This window comes from Coenobita brevimanus, chromosome 8, assembly GCF_032717465.1.
Source record: "Coenobita brevimanus isolate Jiangsu-jjx chromosome 8, ASM3271746v2, whole genome shotgun sequence".
Lineage (NCBI taxonomy): Eukaryota > Metazoa > Arthropoda > Malacostraca > Decapoda > Coenobitidae > Coenobita > Coenobita brevimanus.
In genome coordinates, this window is record NC_136961.1 from 23,090,577 (window position 1) to 23,115,740 (window position 25,164).

Below are 25,164 nucleotides of genomic sequence, written 5' to 3' on the forward strand. Positions count from 1 at the left end.
TTCCACGGAGGCTGACGCACTGATTTTGCCAGCCGTAGACAGGTGGATCTGGTAACACTACTCGACATACTCGGGCTGTGATTGGTGGATTTCCGTTGTGTTTGAACGTGCACAAATTGACTTTCTATTTCAACCAAGGCCTCATTGATTTGTAAGATACTGGATTATACAGATACAAATTAAAACAACAATATCTTTAATGATAAATATGTGCCTTTTAAATTACTAGAGATAAACCTGAACGACAATGATAACAAAAAGTAAGTAAAGTCGTGACTGGACGCATGCGGACAAGTCAGCGACTGTGGCGGTAATTCAGACGTTCATAGCGAGGTGGTTCCGAGGTCCTGTGAAGGCACGAATGTTTTTCCCATCACTACACAGTGTCACAGTCTACAGTCTGCACTATGCCCTTCATTACCTCATCTACTAATATACAACCTGGCCCTAGATATGCTTAGCTTAGCTTCTGATAATTATTTATGTAAGCACACACACACACACACACACACACACACACACACACACACACACACACACACACACACACACACACACCTCACTGGGGCTAATACATGCAATTCTATTCTTAATACACATAGTGTACACACATATTTTCATTACCTTCATAGGTAACAGTAGCTTTAAAAATCTGCATTTGTTTGTATTCATAATCAAATTCAGTAGAATTATTTCTTACATGAATAAGTTTGGTGTTTGATTTTCCATAACATTTTTGTATCATAAGAGACAGACATACAGACGGACACCCTATCCCTGGTCACAGTGCATCCTCAAGCATGTATCTCTGCCCCCTCGACAAAGAGCCGGGAAAGTAATGGATTACGTCATTATAGAATGAACCGAATTTTTTTTAATGATGGCAGAAAGGAAAGTAAGATAATAGCAAACTCCATGAGAAAATAATAATTGAAATATGCTGCTATAATAAAACCGCGTAGGGAATAAACGAAATCAAACATAATGAAATGAATTTAAATCAGTCGCTGACTTGTCCGCATGCGTCCAGTCGCGACTTTACTTACTTTTTGTTATCATTGTCGTTCAGGTTTATCTCTAGTAATTTAAAAGGCACATATCTATCATTAAAGATATCATTGCTTTAATTTGTATCTGTATAATCCAGTATCTTACAAATCAATGAGGCCTTGGTTGAAATACAAAGTCAATTTGTGCACGTTCAAACACAACGGAAATCCACCAATCACAGCCCGAGTACGTCGAGCAGTGTTACCAGATCCACCTGTCCTCGGCTGGCAAAATCAGTGCGTCAGACTCCGTGGAACCGAGTATAGATAACCATACACCATGATCAAATAATATGTATTCCTAACCGCAATATAATACAAGTACAGATATGTTTTGTATCGGGAAATTGCTTTATACTCTAATGGTCAAAACACATCTAGTAGTCTATTGTATATCAGCCAACGTTGCCTTATACTCTAATGGTCAAAACACTTCTAGTATTCCACTGTATATAAGCCAACGCCTGACATTTTTTTTTTTTTTGTTCTTTTTCTTTCATTTTTTTTATCAGAGGCATAATAAAGGCCAGATTGTGTTAATACTGGTAACGTAAACCCTCTCACTGTCGGAACAAGATTAGTATTCCATTCCAACTAACACCAGATGATGTAGCGAAGCTGAGAGAGGGAGAGTTATGGTTCCTGTGTGGGTTTATGTACCTGAAGTTGCCTGAAGTGACGAATGGATACAGCTGCACCTGACCTACATTGAATGAACCTGAACTGACCTGAGTAAAACCTCTACGCCAGATGGCGTAGATATTTTCATCTTGTCCGGACAGAATCCAGCGAAGTATTGTTTTTGGTCGATTTTCTTTGCTTGCTTGCAACATTACGGAAAAACGGCTGAACGAAATTACATAAAACTTTCAGGATATGTGGACACTGGTCCCGCCAAAAGTAATTAAATATTGGAAGTAATCGAGTGACCCTGGAAGGTCAAAATCAAGTTCACGGTTTTTCAGAGGACTCTAACTTCATACTCGCTGAATATATATTTACTATCATCAGCATACACGAACTCCCACATGGGCTTTCATTTGGCACCAAGACCTTCGGCCTTGAGAGACCTTGAAAGGTCAAACTCAAGGTCATGGATATTCAGGGAGCTATAACTCGAAACCTGTTGCAGATATTGGCTTTTAATTGGTACCATGACCTTTGACCTTAAGCGACCTTGAAAGGTCAAATTCAAGGTCATGGTTTTTCAGAGAGCAACTCGAAGCTGGCTGAAGATTGAGATATTTACTATTTTCAGTATAAATGAAATCCCATATGGGTTATTAATTGATACAATGACCTTGGACTTTCAGTGACAGTGAAAGGTCAAACTTAAGGTCACGGATATTATGGGAACTGTAACTCGTAAATGGTTGAAGATATAGATATTTACTATAATCAAGATGTAAGTTCATACGGGCTTTCATTTGGCACCATAACCTTTGATCTTGAGTTACCTTGAAAGGTCAAATGCAAGATTACGGATTTTCAGAGGGTTTGAAGTTGAAAACGGTTGAAAATATACTAACTGCTGTTGGGCGAGGTTTTTTGTGCCTGGCACCACTTGTCAGCAAATTGCAAAGAATCCTTCTTTTGTGCCGGTATCCTTTTGTATGATTTGTATGCTTTGACATGGTTGGAAGCAGTAACATATCTGAGGATACTGAGTTAAAAGTTGGAGAATAAATCGTTATAGAAAGGGGGTCACAAAATCGTAGCATACGTCACTGAATCTGATTTGGGGCTAAAGAAGTGAACATGCGTAAAGACACCTAGATGAAAATATTTGTAAATAAATGACGCTAGCTTCCCTGACAGTGATTTAGATCCCTCACGTTCATTGAGTCTCAGTCATGGGGGCTTAGGTCAGCGTTGAGCAATGCTTCTCAAACTTTTTCATTTCATTTTCCACTTGTGGGGATACCATTGTCGTGGCCCCCCTTCAGTTTTCTTTCAAGCCTCTCGTAAATAATGATGAAAAAAAAAATGTGTTGGTACTATTCTCCATTTATTTTAATGCTTACAGCTATCAGTCACAGTACATATTTTGTTCCCTATCGTTGGCATAGATAGAACTGTTTGCTTTCAGTCAGTGTAGAGGTTCGAGGTTGAGTCACTGATAACGCACATTATATATATTGTGGGAAATGGCCAGAGGACTCTAAGTATGATTTCACTGACACACTCCAATTTACTACTGAAATACACTAGCCAGCCATGGCCCCCATAAAATCCTGCTGTATCGCCCTGGGGGGCCATGGCTCCCAGTTTGAGAACCAGTGGCCTAGATTGTGTGTGTGTGTGTGTGTGTGTGTGTGTGTGTGTGTGTGTGTGTGTGTGTGTGAGAGAGAGAGAGAGAGAGAGAGAGAGAGAGAGAGAGAGAGAGATGAGATGAGATAATCATTCTTGTTGTGTTATGGTTGGTTTGTAATCGATATCATACGTTGTATCTGATTATACAGAACATGTCTAGCGTGATGCATACTCTAAAGTATATGTAGGTATTCCACGCATTACATGTTTTATGAAAATCAAAATTAGATTACATTTACTCTACCGTCCCAGAAATTAAGACTTTAGAACATTATGTAAAGAATTAGCGTTCACAAAAGCATAATAAATTATTTGAAAAGAAACATGCTCAAAGCTTTATTAATGCTGTGATTCCCATAGGCTGCCGAGGGGTTTTGGCAGAATCTTGTTGGTTCACTGCTGTTGAGACAACGGCCTTATATGGGCCACGATGTACTCCAGTATAAAGATCAGGCATCCAGCTGCACATCCCATTCCAAACACTGCAAACATTCCCTAAAATTACAAAGAACAATCATTAGATTTTATATGTTAAGAAAGGAGGCGCATGTGTGTATATGTGTGTGTGTGGGGGGGGGGATTACAACTCCAGGCTTAGGTGTGTGTGTGTGTGTGTGTGTGTGTGTGTGTGTGTGTTTGTGTGTCTGTTCTTACCTAATTGTTCTTACCTAATTGTATTTTTACAGGAATGAGTCAAGCTCGTACTGTCCCGTGTCTTAAATCATATTTATCGTACATATCCTTAAATTTGTGAATTGTTTTAGCGCACACTATTGCATTCGGTAGTGCATTCCACTAATAAATTGCTCTGTTTGGGAAACTAAATTTCCTTACGTCTTTATCATCTCTCTTTTTATGGAATTTTTTGCAGTGTCCTCTTGCTGATGCTTCCCCATACGTTACGTAATCATTTAGGTCTATTTTCTCCTTCCCTGATATGCATTTATATAGCAAAATCATGTCACCTCTTTTCCTTCTCTCTTGTAGTGTTGGTAGATTCAGTTTATTTAGTCTTTCTTCATAGCTTAGATCCCATAAGCTTGGTACCCATCTTGTAGCGGCCCTTTGAACTTTTTCAATCTTATCTACGTGTTTTTTGAGATGAGGACTCCAGACTACTGATGCATACTCCAGGGTTGGTCTCATGAATGATGTTATTATTTTTCTTAGCATGTCTTCATTTATGTATATAAACACTATTCTCATATTGGCAAGCAGTGTATACATGTTCCGTACCTTCTCATTGATGTGGTCAGCCGGAGATAGTCTCTTATTGACAATCACACCTAGGTCCTTCTCTCTTTCTGATGTATGTAGGGTTTTATTTCCTAACATATAATCCAAATCAGGTCTTTTTCCACTTTTACCAAACTTGATTACATGACACTTATCCACATTGAATTCCATTTGCCATGTATTACTTCATTCAGGAAGTTTATATAATTCTTCTTGTAGCTCTTTACAAGAGTCTGTGTTAGTAATTCTTCTTTGTATTTTTGCATCATCTGCAAACATATTTAGATAGGTTTCATTTCCAGTGTTACTGTCTATATAATTTACATACACTTAAACCATGATTGGTGCTAGCACTGAGCCCTGTGGTACTCCACTAGTCACTTCTTTCCATGATGAGTAATTTCCCCTTAGTATTGTTCTCATTTTTCATTTCATGAGATAATCTTGCATCCAACAATACAGTTTGCCTCGAATTCCTCCTTGATGGTATAGTTTCCATAAAAATCTTTGGTGTTGTACTGTGTCAAATGCTTACTTGAAATCTAAATAGATACTATCCACCCATCCTTCTCTTTCGTGTAATGTGTCTATTACTCTGTCATAGTAGCTCAACAGATTAGTAACACATGATTTTCCTTTTCTGAAGCCAAACTGTCTTTCTGTTATCATATTGTGTTCTAGATGATTTACCCAAGCTTTTCTTATAAGCTTTTCTAATACCTTACTTACAACACTGGTTAGTGATACTGGTCGGTAGTTAAGTGGATTTTGTCTATTCCTTTTCTTGAATAAGGGAACAATGTTTGCTTTCTTCCAGATATCAAGTAGTTTACCTTGACTCATGGATTTCTTGAAAATTAAAAATAATGGTTTACTTAACTCCTCTGCACATTCACATAGCACCCAACATGAAATTTCATCAGGACCATTTGTTTTTCCTATGTCTAATTTACTTAGCTCCTCCTGTATTTCTTTTTCTGATGTTTGTATATCTGGTAGTATGTGTGGGCATGCATGTTCCACATAATCCCTCTCAAAATTGTTTTCCTCTGTAAACACTGATTGGAAATTCTTGTTTAGTGCTTCACAAATCTCCTTCTCTTGTGTATAGGTGATTCCATCGTCCGTAATGGACTGTATTATATCTTTTACTTTACTTTTGCTTCTGATGTAGATGTAAAATAGCTTTGGTTGATCACTACTTTTATTTATGATATCCTCCTCAAACTGTTTTTGGGGAGGATTCTTGTATAATCGTTTCTTGCCTGTTTGTAATTATTACATGCCCTTTCACTACTGTGTCTTCTGTATCTATTCCACAACAAATCTCTTTTTTCTTTTGATTTTTTTACATTCTGTATTGAACCATTACTTTATTTTCTTTTCTGCTTCTTTGTGCTGTGAGATGTACTTCTGGACTTCTATTTCATAAAGTTCACAGAATTTTTCATATGTAGCACTTAAATCTTGTCCTCTAAGCTCCTTTTCCCAATCAATTTCTAAGAAGTACTTCTTTAGGTCATGATACTTTCCCTTTTTATAGTTTAGGCTCTTTTTGTAACTTTCGTTGCTGTTACCTATGTCATATGCAATCCTGAAGTTGCAATTTAGTACTGCATGGTCGCTTTTGCCGAATGTAGGGTGATATATTAAATTGTCAATATCGTTTCCTTGCCTGGTAAATATGAGATCTAGCATTGAGGGTACATCGAGTCATCTTTTTCTGGTGCTTTCCCTTACATGTTGCGTCAGGAAAAACTCTTGCACAAGATCCAGGAGCTTTTGGTCCCAACAGCTTTCTTGGCTTATTATATCTAGAGTATTCCAAATAATGTTTGTATTAAAATCTCCAGTTAGTATAATTCTTTTTTTTTCTATTCCATTTTATGTAGTAATGCTCTTAAACTCTGAATTGTACTCTCTGCCAGGTCCTCATAATCGTCTCTTTCCCATGTATTTGATCTGGGTGGCATGTACAAATTGGCTACAATTACTTTCCCTTCAGATGTATTTATCTCTACTGCAATCAGTTCTACTTGTGAGGGTATATCTAATTCTATTTCTTTGACTTTTAGATTTTTCTTAGTTAATATTATAATTCCTCCTCCTTTTTTTAAGTTCCTATCTCTTCTCCATATATTATATTCCTCTAAGTTTAGGATGTCATTCGATATCCTTGGTGTTAATTTTGCTTCAGTTAAGCATATTATATATGGTTCATTTTCTCTTACATAATCATTCATCTCTAATAATTTACATACCATTCCATCCACATTTGAGTACATCAACTTAATCTCGTTTATATACTTGTCATGATTTGGTTCTACTACCTTCCTCCTTTTTATTCCCTCCTGTTTATGTACCACTTTCGTACCTGCAATCCAATTACTTTGTAAAAAAATGTGTTCTTCTCCTCCTCTGATCTTCCCTCATTTTTTTTTTTTTTTTTTTGCTTCGTCCCTCTTCTCTTTCAGTAATTCCAGTTCCTCTTGTGTTAGGCATCTTTGTATCCATACATTTTTGAACTCCTCTTTTTCCATAAGATTCTTTGCACGGTGTTTACACTCTGGAAGGTTACCTTTAGGGGTCTTGATTTACTTCTCTCGTATTTCCCTAACCTTTTGTGTTCCTCTATGCCTTTACTAAAGATTTCCTCTGATACTTCTTTCAAAATGCCCATTACATTTGCCATCTCCTTTTTGTCTCTTGAGATCTTTTTTTTACTTCTTTCTCTTCTATACCAGTGACTACTATAGATTTGTTAATATCTACTGAATCTCTGACTAACTTAGGATTGTTTTGGATTATTCTTTTCACTTTCTTTTTAATGCTTTTTTCTTCCACCCTTGTTTCTAAGTCTTTCTTTACTTTCACCATTTCAGCATATATCGTTTCCACATCTAGCTTTGCACAGCTTCATTCACCTGTGTTATCTTCTCCTCAATATCACTGCTCTGATCTATCAGACTGCTTACTTGCCTAATTGTCTCTGTATCACTTTTGAACTCTTCCATAATACTCTCGTTGTTGACTACTGTACTTGCCATTTCACTAATTTTTCTCCTAAGTGTTCCCACTTCAACTGTTAGCTCTCCTATGGTTATGTCTTTCTTGTTGACTTCCTTTCCTAATTTTTCTATTTCTTCCTTTTGCAAGTGCATCTGTTTCTTAATTTCATCAATTTCATTTTGAAAAGCAGTCTCAAGCCTGTGTACTCGCTCAACCAGTTTGTTATGAGTCTCCATTTCAACCAGTTCTTGGTAGAAATCATCGTCCTGCTTTCTATCTGTATCCCTTTTCTTTTCCAAATTTGCTTTACTAAAGTATGTGTTCATGTTGCAGTACTAAAAGCACATATGGTACTTACATTCCCTGAGTCAAATTGTAGACTAAACAACGATCAGCTGACCGTGCACATTCTTACTCTAATTTTTCTTTTCTGTTTGAACAAGTCCTGCTTTAAGACTTCTTCTCTCTCTCTCTCTCTCTTTTTTTTTTTTTTTTTAATTAGAACACCATTTAGTCTAACCTGGTACAGAGCTTGACTCATATAAAGATACAAATTTAGGTAATGCCTCTGGTCAAGTTGGCCATGTATGGGGCGATATCGGCGTGCGTCTGGTCTCCTCCGTGCCTTGTGTGTGTGTGTGTGTGTGTGTGTGTGATTACAACCGCAGGCTTAGAGGGAGGTGTGTGTGTGTGTGTGTGTGTGTGTGTTCATTACAACCATAGGCATAGACAGAAGCGTGTGTGTGTGTGTGTATGTGTGTGTGTGTGTGTGTGTATGTGTGTGTGTGTGTGTGTGTGTGTGACTGTGTGTATGACTGTGTGTGTGTGTTGATTACAACCGTAGGCATAGACGGAAGCGTGTGTGTGTGTGTGTGTGTGTGTGTGTGTGTGTGTGTGTTGATTACAACCATTGGCTTAGAGGAAAGTGTGTTTGTGTCCGTGTATGTGCGTGTGTGTGTGTGTCTGTGTGTCTGTGTGTGTGTGTGTGTGTGTGTGTGTGTGTGTGTGTGTGTGTGTGTGTGTGTGTGTGTGTGTGTGTGTGTGTGTGTGTGTGTGTGTGTGTGTGTGTGTGTGTGTGTGTGTGTGTGTGTGTGTGCGGGTGTGTGTGTGTGTGTGTGTGTGTGTGTGTGTGTGTGTGTGTGTGTGTGTGTGTGTGTGTGTGTGTGTGTGTGGGTGTTTTACAAGCACAGGCCTCTTAGGGGAGTGTGTGTGTGTGTGTGTGTGTGTGTGTGTGTGTGTGTGTGTTTTTACAACCACAGGCCTTTTTCGGATGTTATTTATTTATTTGTGTGTGTGTGTGTGTGTGTGTGTGTGTGTGTGTGTTAGGACTCCATATTCTAATTACAAATCATAATAGATAGATAGATAAATAGATAGAGAGACAGATAGAAGCAGGAAGTCAGATGATGAGAAGGTACTGTGTCTGCGAGAATCGAGCAATGCTAAACGTGCTTACACACTCTTAACTCAAGTAATGCTTTATAGGCACACGACAGCACCTCGTGACCATACACACACATACACACATACTCACACACAGGCTTATAGAACTTTCCAACCACAGTGAACACACGTGACACGACCCCTGTTTCACCAGAATTTAGGAAAGAGAGCTCAGAAGAAGAGAGGCCATAGAATCGGCAGGTAGTGGGGAGAAAGGCTTAGCAACTTGGAAGAGAGAGAGACAGAGAGAGAGAGAGAGAGAGAGAGAGAAAGCGAGACAGGGAGACAGGGACTCTACTTATACTCACTCGTGTGCGAGAGACTTGTTAATATTTCCAAGACAAATAAAAATAGTCCTATACTCTTCTTTATCTCTCCTTGTCATTGCATGACAAATGAGAACCAAGATTATCAACGTACAAACAACTCAAGTATAACAACTGCTCGTCCACAAGTCTAATATATATAACTTCTCTACAAGTAACTACAAAGTCTTTTTAAGATATTTGGTGGCAGTGAACGTATACGAACCTCGTCTACGAATCAACAGTGAATTCCTACAAAATATCAAGATTGAAAATAAGAATATCTCTCACAACCAACAACTCACAACTAGCTCCTGACAGTATTCTCTCCAACAAGCCCCCTCCGTCTCCCCGATCATCATGCTGATGTAGAGGTGAAGAGGTCACAAGACGCCTTCCAAGTAGTTTAACAATATACTGATACAAACAATCTTGAAATTTTTACGACGAACCAACGATCTACAACCATCTACAATCAACTACAAGTAACAACTCCACGAGTCGTCTGTATAATCTACACGCACCTACAAGTAACGACAGTCTTCATCCCACAACGAGTAAATCGCAAGAGAAAAGGACCTAGAAAACATTGAGAAAGAAAAATAAAACAAACAAACGAAGAATGAGACACAACTCACACCTCACAACCACCAGACCTCACCGTCCTCTCTGCTACATCCACCCAACCTCCACCGCTGACGCAGGAGTGAAGAGGTCAAGACAACGAAGCGAATACCAAGTCCATATTCACAACTCATCTTACTCACTCATCTTCACTCAAGTTACTCATCGCTACTCATTTACTCACCACAGCTACCAGTGTGGGATGTCGATGTCACCAGACGTGTTTGCTGACAGGACGCCAAGCCGTGTGTCTGACACCCCACAACACGTCAATCAACTCGTGAAGAACAACGATATCACCACGTGCAACACCACTCACACCATTCCCACCACGGTAAAAAATTAGTGAGTTACATAGTTACTTCATTCATACGATACACAGTGATAGACAACACATTTTGCACAAACATATAAAACCTGCTGTACAGTTACAACTTAAATACATATACCTACTTCAATTATCTTCATAATTCAATCATTAAATACTTGCACCAATAATAAATATTCTACACTGTATATATTCATTCATTTATTATAACATTTATTTACTAGCAACGAGTGTTACCATTTATACCTACATAAAATACGTGTTTCATACATACAGCTATACATTATTACATCTACAAAGTAGTAAAGAAAATATACCATCACAGTTAATCAGTGAGCGATTAAAAGAACTGTATTAAACATTTGTTAATTAAAGCTACCTAGTGGAAACATATAAATTAAGTTACAAGGAAAACCAGAAAAAAAAAAAAAATGGCCAACACAAATGACGTTAGCAAGAATGAACATCTTCAACACAATCGTGAAGACAAAGATTTCCATACAGTGCTGACACATATATTACCCACGATAGGTACAAGTGAACAACAAGTCAGTGTATATAGTTAATACTGTATATAGTGTATATAAAGTATATTTTTTATATAAAATAACAAAATATGGGACTATATAATATAATTTTCAGTAATATCTGTGCAATATAAATCAAACCTTAAAAAAGGGTCCCAAGGGAATTAGCCAGTAATTATGCAACCATGAATAACACAGAAAAAGCGTACACAAGCGAAGAAAAACAAACTATAGAAAATCAATTAAAAAAAAAAGAAGAAAGAAAGAAAGAAAAAGTAATAGAGTAAGATCACATATATATGTCAAGACTGCAATTATTACAATTATGTAACTACAAACGATATGTAACAATTATGTAACGACAAATGATTGCATTATGTTACACTTGCTACAATTATGTAACTACAAACAATATGTACCATTTATGTAACAGTTGCATTAACAAGATGTAACTTTTATGTAACTTTAACTACAATTATCTAACTACAAACGATATGTAACAATTATGTAACGACAAACGATTGCATTATGTTACACTTTGCCAATTATGTAACAGTTGCATTAACAAGATGTAACTTTTATGTAACTTTAACTACAATTATGTAACTACAAACAATATGTAACAATTATGTAACAGTTGCATTAACAAGATGTAACTTTTATGTAACTTTAACTACAATTATAAGGCCAAGACACTTATGTAACAGTTGCATTAACAAAATGTAACTACAATTATAAGGCCAACACAATTATGCATTATCACAATATTTTGTAACAATTCATAAAATGTTACAATTATGTATTACCACAATGCTACTACAATGTTATAAGTCATACAACTATACCACAATTCTGTATTACCAGTATCATCATACAAGTTAGGTGAAATATTAGACATTACTAAAGGGATAACTCAATATGTAATGTATAACCTAGCAGTATTACCATTGCACAATTATATGCGTGTCTGTTATACATACACATCTTACAAAATGTTATACAACAACCATTGGATTTATTCAAATATGTATACAACTTGTTTAAAATGTAATATTACTGGATAATTGCTATTTACTATGGATGTTATATGTATACAATATTATAATCAATATTATATACCAATAGATTAGCATATGTCAATGATGATTGCTGTCGGAGGACCTCCAGTGGCGTGTGCCGAGCATATGTTAGGACTCTATATTATAATTACAAATCATAATTGATAGATAGATAAATAGATAGAGAGACAGATAGAAGCAGGAAGTCAGATGATGAGAAGGTACTGTGTCTGCGAGAATCGAGCAATGCTAAACATGCTTACACACTCTTAACTCAAGGAATGCTTTATAGGCACACGACAGCGCCTCGTGACCATACACACACATACTCACACACAGGCTTCTAGAGCTTTCCAACCACAGTGAACACACGTGACACGACCCCTGTTTCACCAGAATTTAGGAAAGAGAGCTCAGAAGAAGAGAGGCCATAGAATCGGCAGGTAGTGGGGAGAAAGGCTTAGCAACTTGGAAGAGAGAGAGAGAGAAAGAGAGAGCGAGACAGGGAAACAGGGACTCTACTTATACTCACTCATGTGCGAGAGACTTGTTAATATTTCCAAGACAAATAAAAATAGTCCCATACTGTTCTTTATCTCTCCTTGTCATTGCATGACAAATGAGAACCAAGATTATCAACGTACAAACAACTCAAGTATAACAACCGCTCGTCCACAAGTCTAATATATATAACTTCTCTACAAGTAACTACAAAGTCTTTTTAAGACGTGTGTGTGTGTGCGTGTGCAAAGACAGGCTAAATTAACAATTACTTGCCTGGGTTTAGTTTTCATACTTTCAGTCAGGAAGACGCCCTAACTTCCAGATACTCTGACAACACTCACCCCCCCAACATCACCATCACAATGTTTACAAGATCTACCGTACGTAAGGAATCTGAAGCGGAGCGTTATTTAAATTTTTTTATTATACTTATCACTTCTGTAATAATAATAAAAGGAGTGATTACATAATGAAAGTTTTCATTTTTTTAAATGTCTCTTTGAAAATGAAGTTTTTATATACTTCTCATTTTCAGTTGGTGAATGTGTTGCATAAGATTATTGTCTGCAAAATATAGGGTGATAACACTTTTTTAATATCTGTATCAGTAACCTCAACAAAACAATGAACAAAAAACGGCGAAGACAAAAAATATGAGTACCTCCCAATAAGCTGATCGTGACATAATTGAACTGAAAACGTTTGATCGCTGTGTGCTGACGGCAACACATGTTCGGATGCACTGTAATATTGTTCTCTCCAACAAGAAGAGTATGTTTTAACCCGTTTGTTTGTTTGTTAGATTGTTTGTCTGTTAGCAGGATTACTCAAAAACTAAAAGAGAGATTTCGATCAAATTTGGTGGGTAGATAGCCCATTCCCAGGGAACAATTGATTAACCTTTGAGACCAATCTGGATCATATTACAGATTCTGGATCCGGAAAACACCTTTTGTGAAATGCTTAACAATGATCTATCTACCTATCTATTACCAGACGCCTTAATCCCCTTCACGGGATGGCCATAAACAAATCGCCTCCACGTCGCCCTGTCCCCCGTCATTTCACTGCCCAGCTCCCAGTTCACACCCCCTTCTCTCATGTACCTCTCCACTCCATCCCTCCATCTCATCCTTGGCTTTCCATTCGCTCTCTCCCCCTCCAACTCATTCACATACACTCTCCACGTCAGTCTCTCACTCTCCATCCTCTCCACATGGCCAAACCACCTTATTGTGTTTCTCGTAACGTTTCCAATCACATCCACATCCACACCACAACGCTCCTTCACATCCTCATTTGTCAGTCTGTCTCTCCATGTGACTCCACAGGCTCCTTTCAATTAACTCATTTCCACTGCTCTCACTCTTGACCTCTGTCCCTCCAACAACGTCAAAGCTTCACCTCCGTACGTTAGAGTTGGTATCACAATACTGTCACGTAATAACTTTTTCACATCCATGTTCAATTCCCTGTTTCTTATCACTGCCTTCAAGGAACCAGCAACCTTTCTTCCTTGTTGTACTCTTTCAAGCACTTCACCCTCCAAACTTCCATCCTTAATCATCACACTACGAGTACCCAGGTACTTAAACGTACTCATATTTTCCATTTCCTCATCATCCAGCCTCTCTGCTTAAGAGAGAATTTCGAGAGCGAAGAGGTAAATGAAGCCTATTGGTAACCCCCTCTTGTTTAGAATGTAACTCCTACGCTGAGTAAATATGTCAGTTGATAACAAGAAAATAGAAAATTATACGCCATAAGCTTGAAGTAGTACGTTAGCTATTACTCTGACGTTTCTTACTACACGGATCCTATTCTCAGGGAGACCACAAAAGAAATAAAGGCATCAATTGGCATTGACTACAGCCATTAAAAAAATTAATCACCTCAAGATGGTGGATCTGTTGTATGCCATTCATGCTATCTCCGGACAAGTTTATCCAGATTAAGAGACATCGCAAGAGGTTAAAAAAGGCTATATCTAACTCTTTCAAATGGAAATATATTCACAGTTGAATAAAATGATGTGGTGGTAGCATTAATAATTGTGTATTTTAACATAGAAAACCCCTGTCCAGCTACACCTTCTAGGTGTTAGCTCTTAACCACCTATTTTCCTCCTTAGACCTATTCCTGTTTTGACACTTTCCCCAAGGTCTTATTTTCCCTCTTAAGCCCATTTTTCATGTGGACATGTTTTCCCCATTGGATCTGATTCAGTACATGGACCTACTTTACCCTATTATCACTCAGATTTTTTTTTGTCATCTTATTTTTTCTACAAGGACCTATTCCTCCTTTGAATATGTTTTCCCCTTGGACTAATTGTCTACCATGGTCTTTTTTTTTCAAGCGACATATTTTTCACTATGGACCTATTTTCCACGTCGGACCTACTTTTACAGTGGGACTATTTTGCCCATTGGGCCAACTTTGAACCTATTTTTCCCATTGACGAGCTACCTCACTAGAACCTATTTTACCCACAGGCCAGGTTTAAACTCTTGGATCTTTTTTCTGTCATGGAAAATCACTGAATCTCCACATGAACTAATTTACTTTCATGGATCTATTGACCCTGTGGAGATAACTGCCCGTTGGACCTATGATCATACTTGGGCCCATTTCCCTAGGGACGTTGATCATGGACCTATTTTCCCATATGGATCATGGGCCTATTCACTTCCCCGTAACTTAATTTACCTGGGCTAGTTTCCTCACTAAACACCCACTCACGTACCCACCAACCCACCCTGCCCACTTACCTACCCACCCACATACTCCACTCGATTCCTCACTCACCCAACTCAGCCCATTCCATGCAGAGCCACCCATACCATGCTAGTCCCTGCACAACCACCCCACCCACCCAACCAGCCCCGATCACCAACCCAATAAACGTTCCACACCCACCCTACTCACCTTCCTTGCTTACTAATCTACCCCACGCACTCCACACAACTGCCCACCCACCCTGGACACCCTGCACTATCCATCCATCCCTCTCAACCTGCCCATCCCACCCACCCACCCATCTCACTCATCGGCCCACAAGCCTACCCACCAGGACACCAGCCTCCACCAGTAGGATGACTGGTAGGTTTACACACACACACACACACACACACACACACACACATACATACAACATACATACAGGAGAGAGAGAGAGAGAGAGAGAGAGAGAGAGAGTGAAACAGCTGTATTTGTACTTCAGATAACACGGCTTCGTAGTGCAGTTAGGGACTACCACACGTGAGGTACGACCTGTATTTGCAACGACAGTAATGGCAATGGCAGAAACCTCATACATCTCTTTTTCCTTCTGCGCACTAAAATCTGTGTAATGAAATTGATCCTGGTCGTATAACTATTAGTGAATCCGGTGCCCTGAATGAGTCCAAGCTAACCGTAAGCCAGTGACAGAGTGTTGTCCATTACAGAATTATCCCTAAGTTAGTAATGGAGAGTTGCCCGTAAGTTAGTGATGGAGAAACTACGTGATCTGCAGTTCCCTATAAGTTAGTGACGACGAGACCTTAAGCTTGCGATGGAGAAAGTCACTCTTAGCTTGGCGAGTTACTTATACGTTATTTATGAAGAGATCTTGAGTCTGTGATGGAGAAAGTCACTTATAAGTTGGTGTTTTATCCATGAATTTGGTGACGATGAGACCCTAAGTTTCAGATGAATTAAGAGTCACTCGTAGGTTAGTGAGTTACCCATGTTATTCTTGAAGAGATCCTAAGAATGTGATGGAGAATGGGTCACTTATAAGTTAGGGATGAAGAGAGTTACAAAACCCTAATGATGGAGAGAGGTAGTGATGGTGAAAGTTGGCCATACATTAATCATGAGAGTTACCTTTAAGTTATTGATATGGAGAGTTAACCATAAGTTCGTGATGTAGAACTGTGACCCGTATGTTAATGGTGGAGAGTTGTTACCCAAAATTTCGTGGTGAAGAGACAGTTACCCATAAGTTATGGCTAGAGATGTAAGAAATTACCAAGGGTTTCGACCCGACCTGAGCTCTTTTTAGGCATCAGTATGGAGGGAACAAAATATGCGTTTATATTATTTAACCCCTACACCGCGGGCTTGTTTACCAATTACTTGCGTGTCCCGCGGGGTTATTTGCGCTCCGAGAGACTCTCAAAAAATATTTGCTAAAAATCAGTTATTAGTCCTAGAATAATAAAATTATATATGCTTATAGCACATACCTTCAGCTTTCTCCTGGAATGATTGTTGAGCCTTCGTCAGTTTCCGTAGGACTTGTGGAGACCTCTGAAGTAGGGTAACTAAGTCTCCACTTTACACTTCCCGACAACCCGTTATATGATTACCACAGCCAGATACAAACACTATAAACACTATTCTACCATTTTCAAGTAGTTTGGGATCCATACTAAAAAAAAAAACAGTGTGAAAGCAATGGAAATTACGAGCGCGTCTGATCGCCGCACTTGCGCTAGTTCGCTCTAGGCACTCTGTCATTTATTATTCATAAAACCCCTCACACTTTATATTTCTATTACTATATCACACTTATATATATCTGGAGTCTTTCTCCATAAGTTTCATTCAGTCGTATTATTTTATTGTCACTGAAGTCATTCTATTTTTCAGTCAGTAAAATACGTAGAGAGCCACGGATTCACTCTCACTGTTATAACATAAATTATTTGTACTCATATTCTTATATTACTAATTACTTACATTACTATTTACATTTTCTATTCTATTTTCAATATTTACCCTTCTATTTTACTTACAATATGTTATTCACTGTCACTTTCAGTAAGATGAAACTATAGTACACTGTTCAATCATATGAACTGAACATCCATTGCTTTCACCTGCTATTTACACATTATTTACACATTATTTACACATTATTTCCAAATAATTCTGCTTCCACACTTGCACTGTTAGAACTGCTTCTGGCTGTGATAATCGAAGAAGCAGGTTACACAGAGGGGAACCTGGCATTCAGCGCACTGCCAAGAGGTGCGTTTATGCTCAGGTGTGCGGCGTGTGGTATGCGCACATACCTGACACCTGCGAATCGCAGCCTTCCTTTTCCCTGTGGCAGGCATTAGCTCAAGTCTGTGCCGCTCCATATACGCCCTCTGCTCAAGTCGGTCGGGAAGTGTAACTGGATGGCGCCTTGGAGTTGCTGCTTGCACTTTACCATATTTTTCCAGCAGCTGCTGGACACAAGTCCTGGCGAACAACCTCAGGGAGAAGGACTTGGGTGGCTTTACCTTCATCTTGTACAGGATGAAGGCGTTCAGCATCGTCATATCTATGAGATGCAGAAAAACTTTCCTGTACCACCTAGTATTCTTCCTGAGGCAGTCGATCTCACCAATCATCATGTCGGACTTGTCCACCAGCCGCATGTTTATATTATAGTCCAACACAGCATCAGGTTTCATCACAGGTTCGCCTGTCCTACGGTCGACCTTCCCACTGTCTCTCATCTCCCCCTTATGTACGGTGGTGAGCATGTGCACGACTCTCTTGTCATGCCACCGTATTGCCAGCATCTTCTCAGACTTGCGTAGGTGCACGTCTCCTCGCTGCGAGTTTCCTGCCTCTGGGAATTTGGGGAAGTTGGCACGATTACTTTTGACAGTGCCGCAGGAGCCAATGCCGTGCTCAGAAAGGTATTTGGCAAGTTTCGGTGCTGTATAGTAGTTGTCTGTATACAGCACATGATTCCCACCAAAATACTTTTCTAGGAGCACTTTCACTACACAGCCTGAGAAGCCAAGGGGGTGTGTTTTATCGAGATCGACAGTGCTGGCTGAATATATGACGAAGTCAAGGATGTACCCGTCTTACAGTCGCACAGTACAAAGAACTTAATTCCAAAGCGATGGCGTTTGCTTGGAATGTACTGGACAAACCGAAGACGTCCTCTGAACAGAACCAAGGACTCATCAATGACAACCTTCTGAAATGGGTGGAAGAATGACATGAACTTATCCTTCATTCTGTTCAGAATCTCCCGGATCTTCCAGAGTGGGTCGGTTTGGGAAGGTACATCGTTGTCGGCAAAGTGCAGGTTTCCCATGATGTTCCGGAAGCGATCTCTGGCCATGTACTTGTTGAAGGTCGGTGAGGGTAGTAAGGGGTCCATGGACCAGTATTCTTCCAACTCATGCTTCTTGGAGTGTGGCATAAGAAGCATGAGGGCAAAGAACACATACAGCTCCTGCACTCCCAGCATGGTCCACTGTTGCATCTTGGCTGCACCTGTACCACTAGCAGCACGTTGTGATTCGAACCTGTTAGTCTCATCACATATGTGCTGCATGACTTCGTCATCTAGGAAGGCCAAAAGGTAGTCGACACACTCAGCATTTTCGTCCATAGTGAAGGCAGGCTGAACTCCTGACGAGCTCTCATCGAAAACCAGGTTTTCGGGGACAAAATCTGACCCTTCCGTCCACGCGAAGGCGTCCAGGATTCCCTGGCGTGGCGGTGGAGGGATGGTGGTGGTGGTGGTGGTGGAGGTTGGCTGAGAGGGAGGCTTATCACGGTCAAGGTCACTCGCACTGACCCTAGGTTGCCGTACAGCACTAGCAGCCCTTACCCTACTAGCTACACTACTTCTCACTCTCTTAGATCTACCTCTACCTCTACGGCCGGCCTTCACTGTTGATGCTGGTGGTGACTCCGACGACGAAGACTCCGGAGATAACTCAGCCGACGATGATGACGAGATGAGTAAAGCGGGGCTTGGGGAACGGGAGGTGAATGATCTCGTGACTCATGGCGGGCTGGGTCACGTGGGGGCATTGTTCTGGGGCTAACACGCCGCCTTTTCACTCCCTTCCCAAATTCTTTTCCTTCCTGCACTAAAGGCTCCTTTCCCTTGGAGCTACACACAGATTCACTGGTAGGAGCACTTGTTGTCGCTGTTTCTGGCGCGATAAGTTCACCCGGCTCATCACACGATTCACCGGAATCGTCAAAATCGCTGTCCATTATTATCATCGACAATTCAGCAAGTTCTCGTGCTACTGCAGAGTCACTGAGGCCTTTCCTGCTTGCCTCAACACTTTTCTTGGGGGTAGAGGTCACGGGGCCCTTTGCAATGGGCGCAGAAGCGGCAGGAATGGCGGGGCGCGAGTGCGACATGTTGTCTCTGCAGTGGAGGACAAGGAACTAAATGCCGCGGCTTATCTGAGAAGGGAAGGGTTGACAATGACACTTTAGGCTGACTGCTGCTAACTTACAGGCTAATTTTTTATAGGTAGAAAATCTCGGCAATAAATAAAGAAATAGGTACTTCCAGGTGAATGTAAATGTCAATTAGGATTCTCCCTTCCTTTCTGATATATATCTTTATTACAGACATCGATTACAAGGCATAAATCAAAGGGGAAATTACCGTGGTAATGTAGCGAATGAATGCACGTGAGGTTTTGTCAGGTGATAATTGGGCAATTTCAGGAGTATAACACTATCACTTACCTGTTTTTTTTTTGGTATATATTATTGGGTAAAAATATTGGGCATAGGGCTTATTTCAATGGATGAAATCTGTGGAAAAAGAAGAGGGAAATTTCCGTTGCGCAGCGCGGCGTGGGAGGTGAGAGGAGAGGGTAATGGAGGGCAAGTAGGGAGGGGAGTCAAGAAGGGGGTAAATTATCTGAGAAGGGAAGGGTTGACAATGACACTTTAGGCTTACTGCTGCTAACTTACATGCTAATTTTTTATAGGTAGAAAATCTCGGCAATAAATATAGAAATAGGTAGTTCCAGGTGACTGTAAATGTCAATTAGGATTCTCCCTTCCTTTCTGATATATATTTTTATTACAGACATCGATTACAAGGCATAAATCAAAGGGGAAATTACCGTGGTAATGTAGCGAATGAATGCACGTGAGGTGTTGTCAGGTGATAATTAGGCAATTTCTGGAGTATAACACTATCACTTACCTGTTTTTTTTTGGTATATATTATTGGGTAAAAATATAGGGCATAGGCCTTATTTCAATGGATGAAATCTGTGGAAAGAGAAGGGGGAAATTTCCGTAGCGCAGCGCGGCGTGGGAGGTGAGAGGAGAGGGTAATGGAGGGCAGGTAGGGAGGGGAGTCAGGAAGGGGTTAAAATAGCTAAAATGTCAACAATGGATGGGAGTACAGATGAGATTTGGAGTGCTGACTAGTGTTGAACATTGGCAGTACTGATATATGATACAAGCCACCACTTGAGAGCCCGGGATAATTCAAAATAACACAGAATCACAAAAGTGACGCCCCGCGGTATGATCCATTGTAGCCGAGCGTCACGAAAGTGACGCCCCGCGGTTAAGGGGTTAATGGCAATTTTATACAAAAAGAGTGTGGGACTAGTAAGAATAAGCGAGGAGAGGGAAGGATGGAAGGGAAACAGCGGGATTAGGTGTTGGAGAAAAGAATGTGCGAGGGTAGGGATGCGAAGTGAGGATGAAGCGAGAGAGAGAGAGAGAGAGAGAGAGAGAGAGAGAAGTAGGAGTGCAATGGAAGTAGAGATTATAGGAAACTCATTGGCCCATAACAAAGTTAACTGTTTACAAATTAAAAACAATTAATTCTACTAGGATCAAAACGTTTGTGAGGAAAAGAGAGAAAAGTGGATGTTTCTCCCCCACCCACCATGCAATCCTGCAAAAAAAAACCGGCAGGGAAATAATTTAAGTTTTGGAATTTGAAAAACAAAAGAGGAAGAGAGAGAAAAAAATAATGTTCTACCTCTTAAGCACAACTGTGGAATACCATCAATATATGTAATAGCACTGATATGTGCAATTAATACCTTAATTTTGCTGCTTGTAGAAAATCTTTCGTTTTCTCATTGCTGTAATGTTATATTCAAACTACTCCCTCAGCACTTACGTGACTGCATCTTACTTTGCTGTCACTCTCAGGTCCAAATCCACATAATTGATTCATCTCTACACACACACCCATCCTTTGCCCAAACAAACTGTAAATTGCCATCCACCTCTCACGAACTCTAAAAGTGAATGTTTCGAATCCAGCTAATACACTGTGGTTCAAGGTTCACATCTCAGGGGATCTGGCCACTGGTAGCACTGATACAAATACAGGCATGGAGTCAAATGAACTGTACTTTTCTTCGGATTTTGCATTTACATATCGATACTTTAAGTTAAAATCTCGTTGAATCTTGACAGCATTATCTGGATGCACTAGTAGTAACATTAAATACATATGTTACCGTTGTACTTGAAAGTTGAAACATACAATATTGAATGTGATATTTTTTTCTTGTGGGATTAAGCATAAAATTGTAAAGGTTAATGTGATGTTTGATGATATATTTCCAAAGAAGTGATCGCACACGGTTGCAGGCCAGGCATGTACGTACACTGTATTTCAGTAGATACTTATACTGTACATAAACCCGTCACCAACTACACCCCGAGGTGTTAGCCACAAACCCACCCATCCACCTCTTTTATATTTATTTTCATTTTTATTTATTTATTTATTTTTTTGCTAGAGAAAAGTATCCATAGTAGTGTGTATTTCCACATCGATCTCTTTTCTCTACGGGTGTGCTTTACCCTATGGATCTGTTGTTCCCTTGGGACCATTTTGCGCATGCTCATATTATCCATATGGACCAATTTTTCCCCAAGGCCTTAGTCTTTTCCCCAATGAGCCTGTTTTCCCTCACGGACATATTCTTCACGTTGGGCTTATTTGCCACCATGGAACGATTTTCTCCATCAATTTATTTTCCTTCCATGGGTCTGTTTTCCTCCTTAGCCGTATTGTACTCATTCATTAATTTTCTAACTTGGTTGGATTTGACTCCCTTCGACCTTTTTTCTCCGTTGAGTCTAATCACCCGATAGACCTATTTTCTCCTCAAGAAGAAACACCAAATCCCCACATGGACTTATTATCTCCCATGCACATCTTTCCTTTATGAACCTGTTTTAGTCCATTGGATTTACATTCCTACTTGGCCCAGTTCCTCAAGGATATATATTCCCCTAGACCTATCTTCCCACAGGGACTTCTTCTCACCATGGACCTATTTACATCACGAACCTATTTTTCTACTACCCACCCACCCACATACCCAAGCTTGACTCAATGTAGTCCCTCTCAGGAGTAGGATAAGGACTTACAAACTCGCCCCTCCCCTCCTACACACACACACACACACACACACACACACACACACACACACACACACACATAGAACGAGGCACAGACGTCTAAACAGTACAATTTATCAAGTACAATAATTTGAACTAGCCTGTATAGTTAATGAAAGGTGTGTTGTGTTGTCCCTTTTGTTTTCGTCATAACCCACCTCATTTCTAAAGTGATAATAGGATGATGAAGATTTCTAAAATGACGATAAAAACTGTACATCAGTCTCTTGAAACAGACGTGACGAAAACCACTGGGTGGCAGTGTTTGGAGTGAATGGTGCTGGGGATGTGGATGATGATGATGGTGGTGCTAACACAGTAATACCGGCAACCTCACATCCCTCCTGGTCGTTAGGCACATCGATCCTCCCTACCAGACTCTTTGGGACGTCCTTGATGACACTAAAGTGTTACAGATTCTGCAAATATTCTATATTTTCGTGCAACTAATACTAATGATGAAGCGGCTGAATTATAATATAAAAGCTTCCAGTTCTTGTATACGCGAATCTTCTGTTTTCTCCTTTCTGATGCTGGTGATAAACCGATAGGCATGGAGTATTTCAGATATGATGTATGCTGATGATCCTGTGTTGCTTGGCACTGGTACTTGCAGTAGTAATATTGTGCGCTGCTTCTGAGTATTATATGTTTGTGAGCAAAAAGGTTTGAAACTACTGTAAACGCTGATACGGATAATGTAAATAAGAATACTATAAATAGGAAGTACAGATAGAAGACTTAATGGCCCATGACGAGGTTTTCTTTTGGAGAAGAAGTTAATTCTGCTAATATTTAGCCTACGTGTAGAAAGAGGATAAAATGAATGGAAAAGAGGAAGGATCTATCCCACCCACCACATCATCCAACAAAATTGGCTGCAAGAAAGAAAAAAAAAACGATGTTTAAAAAAATACAAACAGAAGGTTTTATAGAACGGCCAGAAGAGACACAATTATCCACAGTGTAATCTCTAATCTACAGATCTGCAAAAGTAAGAGCTTACACAATCACCGAATGTTCTTATTATTTAGCAAACTCACTCTCGTCAGCATACGCTTCAACCTGGAAATAAACAACACTCAGTTATAGCCGTGTCGAAGTATTTGTAGCTTATGCCATTGTTGCACTTAACTAATATTAAAGTACTTTTTCCCCATGCTCATATCGCTTACTTATCTCTTGTTTTTGAGATTCATTCCATTTTATGAGTATCTAGTCATAGTATCATTCTGTATTTCGAACAGATTTGCATATTTAACTTATCTGAGTTTAAGAATTTTCAGTACAAGAAACAGATCTCCTTTAAGTCGTATTTTATTATCTTTTTAAATAAAACATAGTTTCTTCAGTCGCAACTCGGAGATGGGAGGTAAGTTTTGCAGCGATGGGATAATTTTTGTGGCTCAGCTCTGCACTCTCTCAAGTTTGTATAGCTCTGCACTCTCTCAAGTTTGTATATCTCGATTACAAGCTTTGGGGACCAGTACCACAAACAGTATTCTACTTGGAGTCTAATAATAAGAGAGGAATAAAGTTTCAAGATTAGATCGGGCATTTAATGATCGAAGTTTCTTGCGATAATGCCGACAATTCTGTTTCCTTTGTTTCTAACCGGTGTACAGTGTTTAAGAAGTCTTGAAGTCGTTAATGAACTTAATATCTCTCGCCCTTTACTTCCGTCAATGGCGTATCGAACATACGGTGGTCATTATTTAGTGGTTTTGTCGGCAAAGACCCTGCATTTACCTACATAAATTTTCATCTTCCATTTTTCACTCCAATTTCTAACTTATCCAGGTTATTTTATATAGATTCAAGGTCTGGATTCTTAATTACTCTGCCTGCCTCCAATATTCGTGTCATCTGCAAATTTCGCTAGTTTTTGAAACGAGTTCATTTTTTAGAGTGAAAAGAACTGGTTCTAGAACTGACCCTTTAATGTCTTCGCTAGTTACTTCTACGCAGTCTAATGACTCCCTCTTTATTACCACACATTGCTTGGGACTGGCTAGCCAATCAGCAATCCACGAACATAATTTGTCATATAGACTTTGGGCGTTTAGTTTTTCTAATAGTCTTCGATGTGGGACGTTATCAAACGCTTTCTGGACATGTAGTTAGATGCCATCCCATAGTAATTTTGCTTCCCATATATCGTGTATATATATATATATATATATATATATATATATATATATATATATATATATATAGATATATATTGTTACGGAACAGAGAAAGATAATGTACAATTTAAGTGAGAATACTAAGAGTCACTACTGTCCCGTAAAGTTCCAGGTTCAAAACAAAAGAGTTAGGTAAAATTACAAGTTAAAGTTTAATGCTCAAACTAACAACAAAATATTCAGGACTCATAAGGATAATGTAATGGCAAAAAAGAGGTTAAATATATGGTTAACTGCAATAGCCTCTATTAACACGAAATTAGCAAGAGTAAATTTATCTAAGTCAGCCCTGATAAAATGAAAATACACTGGGTAATGCTCAGTTAATGCAAGATAAATTATTACAGATACAAAATATTATCAAAAATGACTGACA

General features: G+C 39.4%; 1 protein-coding gene across 1 annotated transcript in view; it reads right to left on the reverse strand.

The window, feature by feature from the left end:
• Window positions 1-3,755: 3,755 nt before the first annotated feature.
• The window catches only part of LOC145407061 (uncharacterized), a 36,344-nt gene continuing 14,935 nt past the window's right edge, over window positions 3,756-25,164 (reverse strand). Inside the window, exon 6 of the mRNA XM_080278087.1 lies at window positions 3,756-3,857. Within this exon, the coding sequence (XP_080134213.1) occupies window positions 3,756-3,857 (102 nt within the window). The remainder of the gene's footprint in view (window positions 3,858-25,164) is intronic.